Source organism: Squalius cephalus, assembly GCF_949319135.1.
Source record: "Squalius cephalus genome assembly, chromosome: 20".
NCBI classification, from domain to species: Eukaryota; Metazoa; Chordata; class Actinopteri; order Cypriniformes; family Leuciscidae; genus Squalius; species Squalius cephalus.
The window spans coordinates 17,355,404-17,375,180 of NC_137141.1; the positions used below are offsets into that span (position 1 = coordinate 17,355,404).

The 19,777-nt window shown below is 38.1% G+C and overlaps 3 protein-coding genes across 4 annotated transcripts in view; 2 read left to right on the forward strand and 1 right to left on the reverse strand.

The window, feature by feature from the left end:
- Positions 1-4,538, forward strand: part of rgs7a (regulator of G protein signaling 7a) — a 60,686-nt gene extending 56,148 nt beyond the window's left edge. Inside the window, exons 18-19 of one of the 2 annotated variants that reach the window (XM_079853619.1) lie at positions 1,689-1,728; positions 3,884-4,538. In XM_079853619.1, the coding sequence (XP_079709745.1) occupies positions 1,689-1,709 (21 nt within the window). In that variant the 3' untranslated portion in view covers positions 1,710-1,728; positions 3,884-4,538. The remainder of the gene's footprint in view (positions 1-1,688; positions 1,729-3,883) is intronic. The other variant, XM_079853618.1, reaches the window with a different exon arrangement.
- Positions 4,539-6,240: 1,702 nt separating this feature from the next.
- On the forward strand, positions 6,241-16,325 carry grem2a (gremlin 2, DAN family BMP antagonist a). The gene is made up of 2 exons (XM_079852448.1): positions 6,241-6,722; positions 14,483-16,325. The coding sequence occupies exon 2, from the start codon at positions 14,484-14,486 to the stop codon at positions 15,066-15,068; it is 585 nt and encodes a 194-aa protein (XP_079708574.1). The 5' UTR covers positions 6,241-6,722; position 14,483; the 3' UTR covers positions 15,069-16,325.
- Positions 16,326-17,358: 1,033 nt separating this feature from the next.
- fmn2a (formin 2a) overlaps positions 17,359-19,777 on the reverse strand; it is a 40,498-nt gene continuing 38,079 nt past the window's right edge. The window contains exons 15-18 of the mRNA XM_079852638.1: positions 19,335-19,386; positions 18,643-18,792; positions 18,475-18,556; positions 17,359-18,364 (exon numbers count right to left, since the gene is read on the reverse strand). Coding sequence (XP_079708764.1) covers positions 18,338-18,364; positions 18,475-18,556; positions 18,643-18,792; positions 19,335-19,386 — 311 coding nt within the window. The 3' untranslated portion in view covers positions 17,359-18,337. The remainder of the gene's footprint in view (positions 18,365-18,474; positions 18,557-18,642; positions 18,793-19,334; positions 19,387-19,777) is intronic.

Sequence of the window (19,777 nt, forward strand, 5' to 3'; positions counted from 1 at the left end):
TCAGTGAATGTAGATTGTACTGTATATTGTATTGTTTGTTTTATTTTCATTGCTTTGAACATATTATCAGTAGCACAGGCGCCGGTCCCCGAGCACCCACGGAAATGGTCGAACACCCACAGAAAAACATGAGATAGTCTCCATTCATTTGAGCCAATAAAAAAATGATTGCAGCTTTTCAGACATGACTTTCCTCTCGTGTTTCTAGTTAATTTGAGGCCGTTTCCATGGCTTTATTTTAATGACAAATGTTGAGAGAGCATTATTGTAATGCGAGAGCGCATCCATGTAATGAAGATCTCCGCTCGCAGGCAGATCTTTTTCACTCGAGCACAAAACAAATACAGCGATCATTCTGCTCTCGCTCAGATTTTATGTGTGCGCTCTCAAACTTTGTCCTGTGCACTCGCAAATTCTCTTGTCTCCCAGATTTAATGTTGCCAAAAGCTTTCAACCACCAGACTTTCACAATTGACTGATGAAATAACACAGAGTACTTTTAAATTGTAAAGAAATTACGGATTCACATTTGTTTCATGAGGTAGCCTAGGATTTTCAAGCTGATTTTAATCACCAAGTTATCTAGTTATTTTATTATTTAATAATTATTTTTGAGTTAAGTGCTTATTGTAAATAGGTATTTATTGAATTTTATTTAGTGAACCGCTACTGATCATCAGGTAGTGTCAGCGACTCGCGACAATAACACTCATGGAAAGTAACACTTATGTAATTCATTCATCAAGCGCACCATTGAACGGAAAAATGACAGTAGCCTACCCTTGAAAAACTGTACAGTTGGTTATAATTAATTACTGAGTAATGAGAATGTTAAAATGTTTTAAGGCATTTGTTGCTTATGTGTAATGCACGTACCGACAGAAACATAAATCAGCGACTATGATCTGTAGGTTTATAGGGACCTGCTTGAAAAATAGCTCAACTTTAAAAAACATGTCTCGAGTCCCTGCATTCTGTTCTACTCTGTCACTCTCTTCCGGCTGTTTTTGAATCCAAGAACATGCTTTCTGGAATACCAAAGTGTGTATTTTGGAATTGGGGTTATGATAGCATGATGTGAATTAGTTTGTTGCAATTATAATTTTGTTTTATTTATACCAGCAGAATATAATATTTATTAGAAACCACAGTTTAAAAAATGAATTAGTGGTGCAAAAGCTCCAGAAAGAGACAATCTGTGGAAATAACTAAGTGTTAAATCTGATACATTTGAATTGACACAAATAGACGGATATATTAGCCTGATTCTATTTGATATACACATACTCATTCAGACACACCATGCTGTAGTCCCTTTTTTCACTCTTTATCTTGTTGACTGAAGTCGGGAAGCATACAGGATCGCAGAACCTCATTTGAAAAGTTCACTCGTAATGTGGTAAGTGGTAGTGGCCCCGCCCCCTCAGTGATGGCTTACCTGACCAATCAGACAGCAGCTCTGGTCAGATGAAGCTTGTTTGGTTCTTTATCCCGCCCCCCTCAAACCTTGTGATGTCATGTTAATTCATGTTTTCCTACAGGGTTAAGCAAGCTCTTCTCTTCTTGTTATTTGTGTCATCTTTAAATGAAGTATTTAGCTGTGGTTTTGCATGACTTTGCATTTTGGTCTTCTGTTGCAACAGCTGCCAAAATGTGTACCTGTTCACTTTTCTCTATCTTGTCCACAGAAAAGTAAGAACTTGTTTTGAAGGAAGGCATTTCTTCCAGGTAACCCTGCTTCACCTTGACCTGTGTGTGTTGCTCCTGTTCGTATCTGTCTAAGGCCCTGTTTACACTAGTGCATTTTCGTTTTAATATGCATAACTTTTGCTACGGTTACGCCTGGCATCTACACTACTCCGGAGTTTTCGACCTTCGAAAAATGGAGACTTTTGGAAACTTTTGATTTTAGTTTGAAAACTCTGGGGTTGCATTTTAGTGTAAACGGACCAAAACGGAGACTTTTGAAAAGGAAAGCTTGGCTTCCCACATTACGCTACCAGAACACAACAATAACAAACCAGAGCTGTCTCTCTCAATGGCTCTGTAACAGACCAGCCTCGACGACCGTGTAAGCAATAGCATTGAGATCGAACTGTAAGCTTTGCTGACTTTGTTGTCCTTTTTAGCAGCCATTGTGCAGTTAAACTCTGCATTTAATAATACTGCAGCTGCCTACATACGCAAGAAGCAGGCTATTATTAGAGCAATTGGCAGCTGTTTACACTACACACATGCCAAGTGTGCATGAATGGTCATGTGGTTTTAGTCATGTAGCGTGAACGGAGATTTTTTTCTGAAATGCAATGGAAACGCCAGTATGGAAGAGGATCGTCTTAATTTTAAAGGGTTAGTTCACCCAAAAATGAAAATTCTGTCAGTAATTACTCGCCCTCATGTTGTTCCAACCCCGTAAGACTTTCGGTCATCTTCGGAACACAAATTAAGATATTTTTGATGACGTCACACGCATCACACACATGATCGGCCAATAGTGAGCCTACGTTCTGGCGTACAACCCAGAAGGGCTACACTGTTACACTACGTGAACTCACTCAGAGGTCCACACAGAGGAAAATTAATAGTTGAATAAAGTCATTTTTATTTTTTGCACAAAAAGTATTCTCGTCACTTGATAAACTTGTAGTCACTTGGACTATTTTACAGATATTTTTACTAACTTTTCTTGGCTGGCAGATGAAATTACTTAGAAGCCTATAAAGGAGTGAGCCAGCTCTCAGATTTCGTCAAAAATATCTTAATTTGTGTTCCGAAGATGAACGAAAGTCTTATGGGGTTGGAACAACATGAGGGTGAGTAATTACTGACAGAATTTTCATTTTTGGGTGAACTAACCCTTTAAAACATTTTGAAACGAAAATGCATCAGTGTAAACAACGCTTGAGTAGTCTGGGATACATCTGATGTTTTTGTTGAAGGAAAAGATCACCCAAAAAATATTGATTTATTTTCTTCCATTCAACACAAATGGAGATGTTAGATAGAATGTGTAAGCTGATTTTCTCCATACAATGAAGGTGAATGTGGAGGCTGAGCTACAAAAATATTACAAAGCATCATACAAGTCATCGATATTGCTGTTTTATTAGTCTGTTTTTATACTATTCTTAAACTAAATCAAAACTAATACAAATTAAAAAAATTTTTTAAATACTTTTATTAAACATCATTAACCCATTGTTTAAAAGTGACAGTAAAGACTTTTACATTGTTCCAAAAAATGTCTGTGAAGCTTTTGAACTTTTTAGGAAGAATCCTGACAGTAACATATATCATGGTTTCCAATGTTTTCAACATTAATAATAATTAGAAATATTTCTTGAGCAGCAAATCAGCATATTAGAATGATTTCTGAAGGATCATGTGACCCTGAAGACTGGAGGAATGATGTTGGTGATCACAGGAATACATTTTAAAATATATTAAAATGGCAAACAGTTGTCAAAAATAATAATATTTCACAATATTACTGTTTAATTGTATCTTTGATCAAATAAATGCAGCCTTGGTGAAACTTTTCAAAAACATTAAAAAAAACGTACCAATCCCAAACTTTTTAATGGGAGAGATAATTGTAATACAATTTTTAATTTCATTTAATATATTTTCTATTCAATATTTGAGAGCTACTGTAGAAAACAAAACTTTTAGTGAATAACAAATTACCTCACACTAGAAAGTTTGGAACAGCATGATGACGAGTATGATGGAATTCTTTTTTGGGTGAACTATCCCTATAATATAATTTTACTGAAAGGGGTCATTTTCTGTTTAGCATGCTTAAATATTGATATGTTGGCTGTTGTCACTGCCCAATACCATATAAAATCATTTGTCTTCCCCTTTTTGTCTTGTGTTTCAGGGGAAATCTCTGATATCGAAGAGGCTACCTGCTGTCGTCCAATCTTGCTGAGCCTCAAACAATCCACCGAGGATGAGGACGCTGTCACCTTCATCTCTGTCGTCTGATTCCAGATACCCTGGACAACGGACCAAATCACGTGCATGTCCAAGAGACTGAATTTTTACATCAGTTTCTACTTGCTACTTGCTAGTTTCTGTCTTTAAGACAGTTAGACGTGGACTTCAAATATTTGGGAAATGCAGCAATGTCTTTCAAAAGAGGAAAATGATCTTCTCCTCTCCTCTTTTGTCTGTCAGGACTGTCTCCAACTGTAGACTGATCAAATGATGTCAAAACCAGAAAATGTAAAATAATAAAAACCACAGTTAAATATAACAGCGTAGGCACATTGTGTAAAATCGAGAAGCTTTAGACACAGAGATGATCTCTTCCTACTCACATTTCATCTCTTTTTGCATTGATTTTATTGCACTATAAAGGATTTAGCACACGTTTGCTTATCGCACATGTGAAGTCGCATGGGATATATCTGAAAGCGACTGGTCTTGCAATCTGTCTCGTCTGTTCTTCTTTGTTGGCTCCCTCCTTTATTTTTTATACCATATGTAAACACTTTTACTTGAAAATGTATTAAAGTCAATTCGTTGTCTGAAAGCCATGCAGTGATTCCTGTTTCTCGGTGCCACCTGTATAGCTGTCAGTGACAATGTCAGAGCTGTTACGTGGTGGTAGAGCATTTACTCTTGACGGGTTTGAGCTGTAGTGCTCCCAAAGGAACGCAGATTTGAGTCTAGATTGCATCATGTGCTCATTCCATTGGCAAAGTCACTTTCCGGTCTAATACAGGGCTAAAAGCAAACGGTATTACTGCAGAATTCACTACAATACGTCCTGAATTTAGGTGTCACTTGGTAGGGCTTTAATTATTTACATGCATGCGTACATACCGGTTATGGAGCAGGATAACACCATAATAAAATCAAATTAGTTTATGGTATTCTGATCATTTGCATTTTAGTTACTTTGATCTGCATCTAAATAAAACAGAATTTAAAACCATTTCAAATGAAATGATCATACTTGCAGTTTGTATGACTTCATATACTATGGCAAGCCGTTTTAACATTTAATTCTTAAAACCTACTAGTATCTATTTCCATGCTACTAGTACTTATTTTTTAGATACTAGTAGGTTTTAAGGATTAAATGTTAAAACGGCTACCTTTTCAGTTAACTTTTTTTTATACATTTCTAAAAAAAAAAATTATGAATCCAATCTAAATTCTGGGAAAATACATGCTTGCACATTGTCAACTACCCACATTCATAATAAGCTGATTGCTGTTGCTTTTTTAACCACTAGAGGGCAATGACTCCATCCACCAGGTCATTATCCTGAAGAGTCTAACAGTTACTGTTTGTATTTTATTATTTGGTCAGTTTGGTGAGAACAGCACTAAATCTTGAGGTCCAAACTAACCTATCCAACACTAACAGTCAGCTCGGAGCAGAACAATCTAGTTTGTTGTTGCTATCAATACAATGAGGAATTTAACATGACATCTGAGTACTTCAGCTTCTTTAGTTTCAACCAAAACAGTCTATATTTGTGTCTGATCATTGTGTACAATGTCTTTTTGGGGGTTTTATGTTCTTCGCACTGTGGATTGTGTGTGTTTGTGTGATTGAGAGAAAAATAAAAGGAACAAGAGAGGGAGGTTATTCTTATTGTGGTCAAATAGAGATGAGTTCAAAACCACACAAACAACAGAATGAGAGAACGAATGACAGAATGAGCAAAGAAAACCAAAGGAAGAACAGTCAGTACTGTGTAACCTTCCAAGCCAAATGGAGATTTATGGATACACACATTTCAACTTAAAAATGATAAACTGTGGAGTGAAAGATTAATGGTTTTGCATCTAAAAGCTTTTGTCTTTTCAGGCCACATAACACATCTGCTTTGCCTTGTCTTGATGTGCTGTCAAAACTTGTTTATAAAACCATTTTGTATTTGGAAAGACACTCGAGAAAAAAACTTTAGGCAGGACCTCAATAAAGCCACAGTGAAAATTTCCCAAATGTTCCAGAAACCAAGCCCACACTTTTTATGATTGAACCAATATAAATATATATAAAATGATCATCTGGATCAAACTCATTGGTGTATCATTGTATTTTCTATATTTACAGAGATTGTTCACTGTAAAACTGCAACTGTGAGCATGTTAACTGCAGCAGTCAAGAGGGACGGGGTTAAACCAGGGATGCAAACTGCGAGAAACTGAAGAGAGAGAGAGAGAGACAATATGTTTTCAGGACTGGTTGATTAACAGTGGACTTCTGGGGGAGGTATCAGAGAATGCTAGACCAAAAGAGAGGGAGGGAGAGAGAGAGAGGTGTAGATGAATTTTTCTGTAACTTGTGTGCAACTGATGATTTTCTTTCTGCTCTCTTCACACTCACACACTTCTCTTTGGAGAGCCACTGGGATGTGACAGTAAATCAGTGAGAATATGATGCAAAGACTCACCGGGAAGGACTCAGTGAAACAGAATGCGAGCTGGATGCCATATAAATCAGTGAAACTGGGGAACTATGAGCCATAAAGCGTGACTGCTTTAGTTTGGCCTCTGCAGAGCTTGACTCAAACGGCACACGGCACGATCTTCAGGAACACTTCGAGAACCGCTCTGTACTTCTGATGGATATCCACGCTGATTCTCTACGTCTGGAGCTCTGAGCCTTGGCCGATCTCTGCCCTGCTGCTCGACCTTTGACCTCTGAGTGACCTCTTCACGGCGGTAAAACGTGACTCTGGACTCCAGATCTACAGGTACACTCTAAAAAGATTATTTTATGATTTTATTAGTTCTATTTAAAATGATGTCTACATAAAAAAAAAAAAAATAGTTTCCAAAAGGGAGTTTTTGCAGCCATGTCATAAAAGAACCATTCTGGTTTCCACAATGAACTTAGTCTTTTTTTAGTCTTTAAAAATACTTTTTTTCTTCTTCTTAGGATGAATTTTAATAATCTGAAGAACATGTTTCCATTATAAAGGGCCTTTAGTGCAATGGAAAGGTTCCATGGATGTTAAAGGTTCGTTGTGGAACTAGATTCCAATAAAGAACCTTTTTAAGAGTGTAAGGAACTATTTTATGCTGGAATGGTTCTAAAGTTCTTCATAGAACCTTAAAAACAGGAGTTCTAATTGGAGGGTTCTGCTACTGCAACAATCCTAAGAAACCTGGTGCTTTTTAGAACCAATTCCTACTCTAAATCGACTACTCACGTTGTATTGTTTTGTGTTTACACTTGTATGTAGTTCTTCATAATGCAGATCATCTAACCATAATGTAATGAAACCGATACTGTTCACCTTGAAGAGCAGGGATTGAGTGAGTCTGACAGTGTAGTGTATGTTTATTGATGGGGACGTGTGCATGAGAGAGCGTGTGAGGTTGTGTGACAGTTTTGGCTTCAGTTCCTGCTCGTGCATGTGTGTTTGCGACTGAAATGCATGATTGGCATTATAAAGAAGGCCGTGGAAAAGGATCAGCCGCAACTCAGTTCAAAGTGGTGCCTGCCCCTCAGAGCGCATTAAACCAAGCGGATTTGAGCCTGACAGCCTTTGAGTTTCCCAGTGACCTTCTAAATCCCCACCAATCCTTGATAAACCAATACTATCAAGAATGATGGCAATGTGTGTGCCTTGAGGGCTAGAGTACAATTGGGGGTTGGATAGGGTTATAAAATGGTTAATATTAGGGGAGGTTTTTGATATTGTAATAAGGGTTGGGTATTATCATACATTAACAGCAGTAGATGTGAATGGGAAATACACTTGACTGTGTGTTGTGCATGCATTTGAGGGAGCTGAAGTCAGACTCAAAGCATTATGTGACGACAGCCATCAGAGAATTCAGTCATTGATATGGTTGAACTGCTCAACCACACTTTAAACCTCAGCTATGTATTGTAACATGAGTCTGACCCAACAGTCCTAAACCACAGATATTCCATCTACTCTCAGTGATCTAGATATACCCATTTACCACATGGTGACAAAATCACACCATGGAAGCACTTTATACTGCACGCCTGTGCTTTAGCTGAACTCTAGATTCATCTGGAGTTTAGAAACCTTTTTGTATTACTTATTGTTTTCTTTGGTCGCTGGTAAACAGTATGATTCACAGGTGGCATTCATGTTCTCAGCAATTTATTTTCTGTTGTTGTGGTGTGGAACGAATACTTTGTAGAAGACAGTTTCGCCTCACAGCGAGAAGGTCCTCGGTTCATGTCCCGGCTGAGCCAGGAGTCCTTTCTGTGTGGAGTTTGCATGTTCTCCCTGTGTCTGTGTGTTTCCTCCGGGTGCTTCGGTTTCCCCCACAATCCAAAAACATGCAGTGTTGGTGAATTGGAAACGCTAAATTGTCCGTAGGTGTGAATGCGTGTGTGTGAGTCCCAAGACATAATGGGGAGGGTTGGGGAAAGACATGGCAACCTACCCTGGAAAAATCATTGCCAAAAAAATCCATTCCAAGTCTCTTGCATATGGCGAGAGGAATCACCATCACGTGAGAGAAAAAGAAAATATATTTTTTAATAAAAGTTTCTTTCTTTCTTTCTTTCTTTCTTTCTTTCTTTCTTTCTTTCTTTCTTTCTTTCTTTCTTTCTTTCTTTCTTTCTTTCTTTCTTTCTTTCTTTCTTTCTTTCTTTCTTTCCCCCCATCTGTAAATATTTCTGGGGTGACTATATATAGATGTTCTAAAAACAACTGAAAGTGGAAATAATATTAGAGTCAATGTTTGACAGCTTGTCATGTGGTGGAGTTTAATTCATGCTGCCATTTCAAGGTGTTTACTCAGGAACGCACCTCACAACTTTAGTGACTGGTGGGCAAAACCTCTTATTATCTCATTCTTTGCAATAGTTTCTATATAGAGATATGTGCCCACCGGTCACTAAATTTGTCATCTTTCCAGGAAAAAATGTGTACAGTATGTTCAAGTGAAATTATTCAAATTAAGCATGTCTCTGGAAAACACCTGAGTATTAATGGTTTTACACTGGGCTTTAGGGCAGGTGTAGTGTTGAGTTGTTTCAATTGCATTACAATATTTCTTTAATCAGAAATGATATCTGCACATGTGACTTTTTTGTTTGGTGGCATGAGGGCTGGATTTGAATAAATTAATTTGACATGTTAAAGCTTTTCTTGACTCAGAACTGTGTGTAATGCTAATTTCAAGCTGAAGTGTTTAATTTTAAGCTGAAGTTTTAGTAAAATACTTTCTTCTATCCTAGCTTAAAGGTATGTTCGCCAAAAAGGGAAAATTCTGTCTACATTTACTCACCCTCAAGTTGTTCCAAACCTGTATGAATTTCTGTCTTCTGCTGAACACAAAAGAAGATATTTTAAAGAGTGTCAGCAACAAAACAGTTGATGGTCCCCATTGACTCCCATAGTATTTTCTCAATGGGGCCCATCAACTAAAGGAACTTGAGGGCGAGTAAATGATGACAGAATTGTTTTTAGAATTTTTCTTTAATATGCAGATAAAACTAAAGTGAGCCAAGTGTAGGTTAATTCCCCTCAAAAGAGACAATCAAAACATTGTTCTGTTTGAACAACCAATGGCAGATGGGAGCATGTTTGGGGAAATCTGTTCAAATGCAATCCTTATTTTTGGAAACACACTTCAGCTCTGTATGTGCGTTTATAAATTGCATAAGTATGTTGTAAAGAGATTTTCTTGTGGCAGAGGGAGGTACATAATTGCTGTGATGATAACTCCTGTCAAATTCATAATTTTGTGGCGCCAGTTAGTGTTTATGCATGCGATGGTGTTTAATGTGTGTATGGGTGTGAGATAGAAAGAGAGCTTCAGGGTTTGACTTGTGGCTTCGTGCGACTGTTGTTTTGGGTTGGAGATGTTGTGGAAGTGTGAGGGAAGGCTCGCTGTGGGTTTTGACAGTGGTTGGTCAAATGCTGGTATCACTGGCTGTGTGGCAGAACATGCTGGTTTCTGCTCAATGAGAGATGCTGGTACTTGCGGTTTGGTTGTGTGTGTGTGTGCGTGTGTGTGTGTGTGTGTGTGTGTGTGTGTGTGTGTGTGTGTGTGTGTGTGTGTGTGTGTGTGTGTGTGTGTCCTGTGATGGACTGGCCATCTGTCCAGAGTGATTTTCCCTCCTGTGGCTCCAGCCCTCCCATGACCCTACACAGAGAATAAGTGGTTTGGAAAATGGATGGGAAAATGGCTCAAAATACTGTAAAAACTTACTGTACGTTTTTCACAGTAATTTTTTTTTTTATTATGTTTTTAATATTAATTAATTTCTTTAATTAATTCTTAATTAATTAATTGACTCTTAAGCTACTGTGGATATCATACTACTACATTATAATAAATAAACAAAAGCTACCATCAATTCTGCTACAGTATATGACTGTGAAGGCACAGTACAGTTCAATTACATATAGTAAAGTGTAGAAATACTAGCGATAACAATTGCAGTGAAAGTACAGCAACTGCATTCGTTTATGCTGTAAATCCACAGTTTTTTTTACAGTGTGGATGATCTGCTGCTGACTTTCTCACATACACACACAGATGGGAGAGAGATAGAAGGTTTTGTGTTTATTTACTTGCGTAAGTTCCAACTAGACACTGTCATTATCTCCAAACCACAATTTTTCTCAGGGGAGATTTATGGCCCCTCTGTCTGTGAACGTCGGTGTGTGTGTGTGTGTGTGTGTGTGTGTGTGTGTGTGTGTGTGTGTGTGTGTGTGTGTGTGTGTGTGTGTGTGTGTGTGTGTTCACTTTCACTCCCACAGATCTGAAATCAGTTTCAGGTATGGACAATTGAGCTCTGTGATGTTTGTGCATGTACAGTATGTCACAGCCTTTTGAGTCACTATCACATCCCAGCATTCCCTATTTCTTCACACATAATCTTGAGCTACCAGTAAACCAAACCTCTAGTCAGCCTGTGGTCATCTGAAGGAGAGAAACCCAAGACTGCTAAACTTTCCACATCCTGATCTAATAACGTTCACATGGTGCTCTCCCCACTGTTTACATGTCCCCTGCATATCTCACCACCGGCATAAGCAAAGCCTTCATTATTTAACCCTGCCTCAGCAGAGACATAAAGGCCACTTCCTTGTAACCTCATGGCTTCTGTAGCGTTCCCTTTTGATGGTTCTGCCCTGTTTATTTGCATGAGCATTCTGGGGCTGGTGTAAAAGTAAACAGCATTAATGGCAGCCAGCGACACTGACGGAGGGAGATACGGATGATTAATCCATTCCTTTCTGCCGCCTGTGTGTCACGGTTAACTGTAGCCAATTCTCCCCAGTAACCCAGATTTATAGAGCTTAAAGGGACAGTTCACCCAAAATATTACAATTTCATCCTCATCCTCATGTTGTTTTAAAAAAAGAAATTGTGAAGACTGTGCTGGTCACTCTTTTCCATGCAGTTACAATGAATAGGGACTGAAGCTTTCAAGCTTTAAAAAGGAGCAAAAGCACCATAAAACATAATGAGAGTGGTCTATATGACTTGTGCTTTATTTGATGTCTTTTGAAGTCATCTGATAGCTTTCTGTGAGAAATGGACTGAAATTCCAGTTAGAGAATTGAACTTGAGACTCATATCAGTTCCATTTGTGAATGAAACACTCACACTGGTTTTGCGAACCATATTAATGATTCACAAAAAAGATTTGACTCAAAAGAACAATTTGTTCATGATTCAGACATCCCGCTCTCGAACTTTCATGAATATGCAAAGATGTCGAAATTTTCAGTGAATGACAACTTAAAATTTAGTCTGAACACAAAGTCTTTCTCACACAAAGCTATATTTTAGCTTCAGAAGAATTTAAATACGTTTTTTTGAAGTCTAAAAGCTTTAGTCCTTAGTGGAGAAAAGAAAGTCATACAGATTTGGAATGACGCCAGGGTGAGTAAATTATGAATTTTAATTTTTGGATGAACGATAATTCCTTAAATGGAATCAAAAGAACCTCTTGTTGGTACTTTTTTTTTTTTTTTTTTTAAGTTAATGTTTAAAGATAAACCTGACTGAGCAGGATTGTGTTATGTCTGTGCATGTGTGTTTTCTATCTTTTGGAGAAAGATTCACACGTTTTCTTGACTTGAATGTTGCTTAACTCTTGGGGTTTTTTTTTATCATGTGAAAAGGATGTAATAGTCATAATAGCTTTCTGGTGTTGTTCAGCTCCAGACTTTCTGTGAGCTCTTTTGGTTGGTCAGTCCAGAAAAACATCTTTATAAAAAAAAAGAGCCTTTGGGACATAAAAACAAATCTATTGAAAGACAGTGTCTTTTAAATGAAATACAACTGTGCTTTATTCTCAATCTACCCAGCAGACAAGATGAAAGCGGATGCTGGCAATGAGAAAAGGGAGAGAGAGAGAGCATGAATGAAACAGACAATGCCAGTGGTTGTAAAGTATCTGAAATATCAGAGGTTATCAGAGGGTTATCTAAAGCAAAACTGACAGAGGGCACCACGATAAACATGACTGAGGATTCAGACCAAAGACCAGGTTTAACTTTATCAGCATTACATAAGAACCACTCTGCTTTTTAAGAATAAACAAACTGCTGTAAAACTGCACTCACTGGTCTTATTAACCAGAAAGTGCCATGTTATCACCATGGTTGTATGGTCATGACACAACCATGGATATACCATGCTAATAGCTCATATTAATCATTTGTGGTGTCTTATGTTCATTCCAATTTGCCTACCTATTTGTGTGTAGCAGAAGCTTCATTATAATTGTATATTTAACGGACTGCTTCGTCGCTTAGTTATGTGCAGCCTGTAGGTGAACGTGATTTCACCAAGTACCACATGTTCCTGGATCAACATCTTTATTGATCCTGGAACAACTTTCCAATCAACCAATCAGATTTGAGGGACAAGTTTACAGTTTATGTCAAGTTTAGGCTTAGAACCAGGGTTAGGTGCTTGGACATCAGTGTTATTCACCTATCATTTCCCTGGGAAAAGTTATGGGTAGGGTTAGGTTTAGGGGTAGGGATAGGGTAAGGACTAAATTTTGGGGCAGGAATGTTATTCCAGGATCAACAAAATATGTTGATCCAGGAACATGTCTTACTTGGTAAAATCACGGTGACCGCAGCCTGTAACCGTGTGCCCTGTCAATCATTTTGTCACATCCTCCACATTAAGTTTAATTGAATTTCCTACCGTTCACAATGCTTTTGCAGATGAAAATAATAAGGATAACAATTAATAAATATTTTTTCACTAGGTTAGATACCGATTAATAATCACTCAAACCCCTTTATCTGAAGGTGATGATACACAGGGCAACTTTTTGAGCAATGTTGCTGGGCAATCTTGCCGAGCGATTGTTGCTTGGGCACTTTCCCATTGAAAATGGGCAATACATTTCTATCTGGATAATTTAGTTCTGTCGTGGGCCCTGTGTCTCATCTGGTTGCCTTTTGGCGGCAACATTGCCCAGCAACATTGCTCAAAAAGTTGCCCTGAGTGCGTTCATGCCATGTACTTGCTACGACTTGACCTCTTGCCTGAATTAAAAAAACACACATTTTTTTTTAAGTAAAGTGGAGTCAATTGTATATTTTTACTTTTTCTTTTTATTATTATTTGTTATAGGTTATGTTAAATTTATTCTGACGTCATATCACTACCGTTGTAGTGTCCGTGTACTCACACTACTTTACTTTTTACTGGTTTCCTGCAGAACTTCAGTGACGCTGCAACACCGATACTCTGAACATTATGACTAGAACCAGAAACTGATTCCTGCAGAAATTACTGTTTCACTTTATTTTGATGGTCTCTTTAACTCATTCTGTTGACTAAGTAACGTTGCACCTACATGTCTACTAACTCTGATTAGAGTGTTAGTAGAGTATTATTAGACTGCAGGGTTAGGGTTAGAATAAGTTGAAATGTACTTGTACATTTACTTATAGTCAGTAGAATGTCTGTTGGAGGAGCATCACATAACAAGAGTTAGTAGATATTAAGCAGACAGTCTACTAATACTCTAATGAGAGTTAGTTGACATGTAGTTGCAAAGTTACTTATAGTCAACAGAATGTTCAAAAGGGACCATCAGAATAAAGTGTTACTGAAATGAGTCTTATGAGCATATTCTTATTAGCGAATCAAAAACATACAGCGTGATTCCTCTTTCCCAGCAAGCTTAGCATCGGGTTAGTTTATTTTGGTCAATTGTTAACTAATTTGTCTTTAGAGTAAAATTAGTAAAAGAGAGATTTTGATAATATAATTTTTGGGGGTTGCCATAGTGATGAATGATATTCATGTATCTTAGTAATAGCCAAAGTACTGATTATTTATTTATCCTTCTACTTATGTTAATTAAAATCATACCAATTAACCAGTGTTGTCTGATTTCTGAGTAAATAGTAAGTAGGTTTAAACATGTACAGTTTACAACAGGTACTGATTGACCATTCATTTGACAATGTATACATTTGAATCAGTACCAGAGGCACTAAAGGTTTCCCTCTTTTGAATCTTTCCTCAGGATGTTCTGGAAGCTGGCAATACCTGCCATTTTGGCATGGACCCTTTTTGCGTCTACGGAGACCAAGAAGCCCCGTCCTCAAGGTTCCATCCCCTCCCCATACAAGCTAAAAGGCAATGATTTGTCATCACCATCCCACACACTAGCGTCATTGCCCCAGCACACATCAGCACAACGACAGAAGGGTAAACACGACATGCTGTCGTCGAGTCGCGAGGCCCTGGTAGTCACTGAGAGGAAGTACCTGAAGAGCGACTGGTGCAAAACACAGCCATTACGTCAAACGGTGAGCTTGGAGGGCTGTTTGAGCCGAACTGTCATCAACCGGTTCTGCTACGGCCAGTGTAACTCTTTCTACATCCCACGCCACCTGACGTCTCAAGCTTCACATCGAAGTCGAAAAACAGCATCCACGCCAGACCACCACACTTCATTCCAGTCCTGTGCGTTCTGCCGGCCAAGCCGGATAACCACGGTCACCGTACGGCTTCACTGCCCTGGGCTGCAGCCACCATACCGGCAACGGAAAGTGCAACGGATCAAGCAGTGCAAATGTGTGTCTGTTAATGTCAATGCTGCATACTGAGAAGGCGCACATTCGAAACAATTCTTTAGGGTGTTCTTTTTTGGAAAAACTGGGGCCGCCCCAACAATCAATGTGTGAAACGTGCCAAAGACAACAGCTAATCAGAAGACTGGCCACCTTCATTATGTCTGGACTGCACCGCATTATGCTCTACGGGAATGCTTAATAGCTGCCGAGCAGCACAGCAATGGAAACAATGCTGGATTTTTCTTCTTTTTTGACAAATATAAAGAACCTGAGAGTTCAACTACATACAAGACTGAAACAGTAAATAACATTCTTGTGTTAAATTAACAATGTTTGACCTTTGACCTCTTGAAAGTTTTCTTTTTCAAAACGGATGGAGCGTCTGTATCCCAGCGTTCTCCTGCCTTACCTCAGCAATGCTGATTCTCTATAGAGTGCAACAGTTGGGTTCCGGAAGTAAAAATCCTATTCATTTTATCCATAGGGTGATTGGTCTGCTAGAACCTCTCCCTCAGGTTTCACACGCTCCCTCTGCATGTGTAATTGCACGTCAACGCGGACACCGATGCAGAGGTATAAAGGAAAATGACGCGTAGCCTACAGCGTAGAGGTACTTATACTTATGTGTCAGACCTACGCCATTACTCTGTAGGCTATGCGTCAGTTTTCATTTATACTTCTGTTTCGTTGTCCGCGTCGACGTGCAGTTACACATGCAGACTGCTAGTAGGCAGTGTCCACTGGCATGTTGATGGTGTAACCCACAGTATCAAGGCAAAAGCCGAAGAAGAAGCAGCTTGTTGTGTACGTTGTCGGAGAAGCAGCAGCAGTGAATAGACAGCGACTTTTGTTGCAGCTTGAGTTGTTAAATATTGAAAAACAGATCATTTATAATCCGCAAGCGGAAATGCGTACGAGGGAATGCGATGCTATCGCAGAATGCTATCGCAGACCAGCAGACCAATCACAGTGCTTGCGGTCTGCATATAATTAACGTGTTGTTAAATGTTTGGAGAGGTGCAAGTCAGGCTATGAGTACTACACACAACGTAGCTACGGCGTAGGTTTGACGCAGAAGTATAAATCACTTCTTGTCGCTCGCCAATTCTCAAGTAAAGGATTTGGACATTGACCGGTGCTCTTTTATATGTTATGACATTAATTAGGTGGCGTTTACAAGGCAGATATCTGAAACCATCTGAAATCATTTGCGATTTATACATTTCACATCTAAAAGGGTGGCGTACGTTCATTTCGTTCTCTGAATCACACGTACGCACATTTGAAAAATGAGCGCAAGACCAAATGTAGGATGGTTTTATTTTATAAATGAGGCCGAAAAAAATGGGTTGGCATTGTTGCACTCTATTAAGCTGCGTCCAAAATCGCATACTCTCTTGAGTAGGTATTATTTTGAATAAGTAATTTGCTAGTTCACGGCCACTTAATGAGTATGTTCTGTATGGTATGTGTGGAGTATGAATATAATCTGCACGTACTACATTTGCCATGCTGTCACTATCATGTGACCTACCAGTATCAGTTGCGTTGCTTCACTGTCATTCCCAAATCCATATACACAAACTTCAGAATCTCGCCAGAGATTGGTCATCCAGGTACTTTTTGCCTACTCATTTTTGAGTACTGTGAATTCGGACATACTTCTATTGTCCCATACTGTTTTTCGCCTACTATTTAGTAGGGAAGTATGCGGTTTGGGATGCAACCTTGGTCTTGATTCTTGAGAACAGTGGAAACTGTTTGACCAGCATATATCTTCACCATCTTTTTGCCTACTCAGCTGTTGTATGTATCAGCAATAATGAAGGAGCGCTTAAGACATACAAGAATGCTGGTGGACTGTGGACCTTATCGACGGGAAATTACAGGGGGTTCGCTATATTTTGACCTAGCAGGAAATCAGTGGTGGAAAAACGATATTTTGACTCGGTGCTGCCATTGGCTTTGCTGCATCCAATGGAATGATGCCGTTGGTTTCAGTTCATCCAATATGGGCTGACTTTGATCAAGCCTGTAAAGAGTTTGAGCCTTGCCATTTTTATGATAATTCACAATGTGCACAACATAAACTGAGATACCTTAAAGTCTAACAGACACACTCATTAATGACAATATTTAACAAAATAGCAAAAATGTGTAGATAAAGGAATTTATGACAAATCAACCATAGAAAATCTATGGATATATAAATATATATATATGTAAAATATATAATGAACATCTTCTAAAAAATAAATCTATTATTTCACATTACAATACGACTGTTGCTTTTCAGAATTTTATGCGTCTCTGTGTTGTTTGTAATTATCTTCTACAAATTCCCTCATAAGGAAATGACATCACATAATTCATATGCAGCTGCTCCATTTCATTTCTTAATCATGTAGCACATACATAAATAACAAAGAAATGATCACACATGAAATACAAAGCTGTCAGCTTTAATTGAAAATACATTTTGGTAAATCTGAAAGGTTATTGCACACAGTGAACTACTGATAACAGCTGTACACACACAATAAAGAATGGCATTTGCATATGTTTTCAACAACTGTTCATTAAACACCTCACAGTTCAGTCGTAACAGAGAAATTCACTACAAATCATTCAACGCTGAGTAAATTTCATAGGTTGAAGTAGGTAAACACATGTAGAGGAAACTCGCTCCAGTTAAAGAATAGGTTTATTTCTTCTGATGGCTCTTTCTCCTCCTATATGAACCAAGACACTGTGTTTAAGACTTTACACAGGTCAAAGTCGAACATTATATCTGGAGATTGCCATTTCTTTATGTATTCAGTTATTCCATTTTCTTAAATATCAGTGACAACAATGTCAGCATTTCTTCATTGGTCCACCTGCATGAAATCTGCTATTTATCTGTTCCAGTTTATTAAATATTGTGGCTTTCTCCTACAGATATGTGTGAGGTACATATTTTATGATATTTAAATACATAGAGGGTAGATCTTTCAGCACTATCATAGCATAAAATATAAAAATAAATGTGCAGAATCTGTGTGGGCTTGATTGTTGATTCTACTAAACTGCTTTTGTAAGCATTTGTTTCATTTTATAGCTTAAGTTTATAGCTAAAGCTTATAAATAAATAGATAAAATTCTGACCATGTCCATGTACTAAAATAATGTAAAGCCTTTAAATTGTCTCATGGCTATTACGTTTATGCTGCAGTAACTGTAAGTAAAAAAAAAAGGAGGAGGAGGAGGAATTAAATAACAGGGGAAACAATGAGTTTTGTTGGATTCGGCACAGCAGAAATTCACATCTTCTGTCCCAGCTTGGCTTTCTGAGTGAGAGAAGAAACAGAGTAAGATCCTGGTTGCAATAAAAACGTACACTGTTAGTGTGTGTTATTCATTGTTTGTAATGTGAATCGAGGGATTTTGAAAGACTTACTATTCCTGATGCATGTTTAGGTTTTACGTTGTAGTTAGCCTTCTCTCGTGCTTGTTTAAAGGTCTCTTCTGCAGCTTTCAATCTAAAATAATACACCAATGAAATTCAATATATTACAGTGAAGCAATAAAGCAAACACAATGACAAAAGAGGCATAATATTCCTCACCGCTCCTGCAGTAGGTATTTGTTCTCTCTCTTCCACAGCTCCTTAAAATCTGACGAAAACTCGTGCCACGCTGTGAAGAATGTGCTCGGTGAAACCTCTTTCTCTCCCGCCTTAGGCTTGACCGAGAAAAACACGCTCAGCTCCACAAAACTGGAAAGCATACAAAGAAAAGCATGACACTATGAACAAAATATTACAAAATAAGATTAGAAAGTTTACACTGAGGAATTGTGAAATTGATCGGCTTACTTCAAGCATGTGAAATGTGAAATTTTAGCTTATAAAAATAATGCTCTTACATAAAGAATGACAAGTGTAATTTCTTTTCGCCCACAGCAATCTTTTGGTATGCATAAGTCTAGTACTTGGAAGAAACTGCAATTTTCAGACAATGAACACAAAGTCCTTTAAAATTAATTGACGTGTCAAATTTGCTCTTTTTTTTTTTCCACTCCAAGATCCAAGGTTTTAAAACTGGAACTTTTTAAAGGAGACGATCTACTAACTGTCAATCAATCTCAGTGGATTGCACTATTAGTACGGGAAAAACAGAGTTTGAAAAAGAGAGAGACAGAGAGGAGGATGTTAATACATAAACACAACACACACACACACTCAGAGGAGACAACCAATATGACACAGTAATAAGTGAACAAGGCACTTGGCATGATAGACTTAGTATGATAACTTACATCCTCTGCGTGTCAGCGAGCTGTTTTTCCTGGAGCTCCAGCTCTGCTTTAGCTATGGGAATAAAAATTGGACAGAGACGTTGTAAATGTGACACTGTCTATTGTTTTATACTTTTAAAATGTACTGTTTGTCACTGAATGACAGGTTATCATAAGAAGGTTATAAGAGATTTGTTCCAGTTTTAAACATACTCCCACATGATTTTATTTCAGTCAAAGTGAGAGCTGATTTACGTGAGATTGTGCACATTCATGTATGTATAGGGTCCTTGCAGGTTATGATCTTTATGACAAACATAAACCCTCCAGAATCTGATTACACATAAGCCAGTTGTAATCCACTGACATCAAATTTCAAGGAGCAAATCGATGTAAAATCAGATTTGCAAATATTCTCAGCATTTCATGAGGTATAGTTTGACTGCAGATGGAGAAGCTGGTCT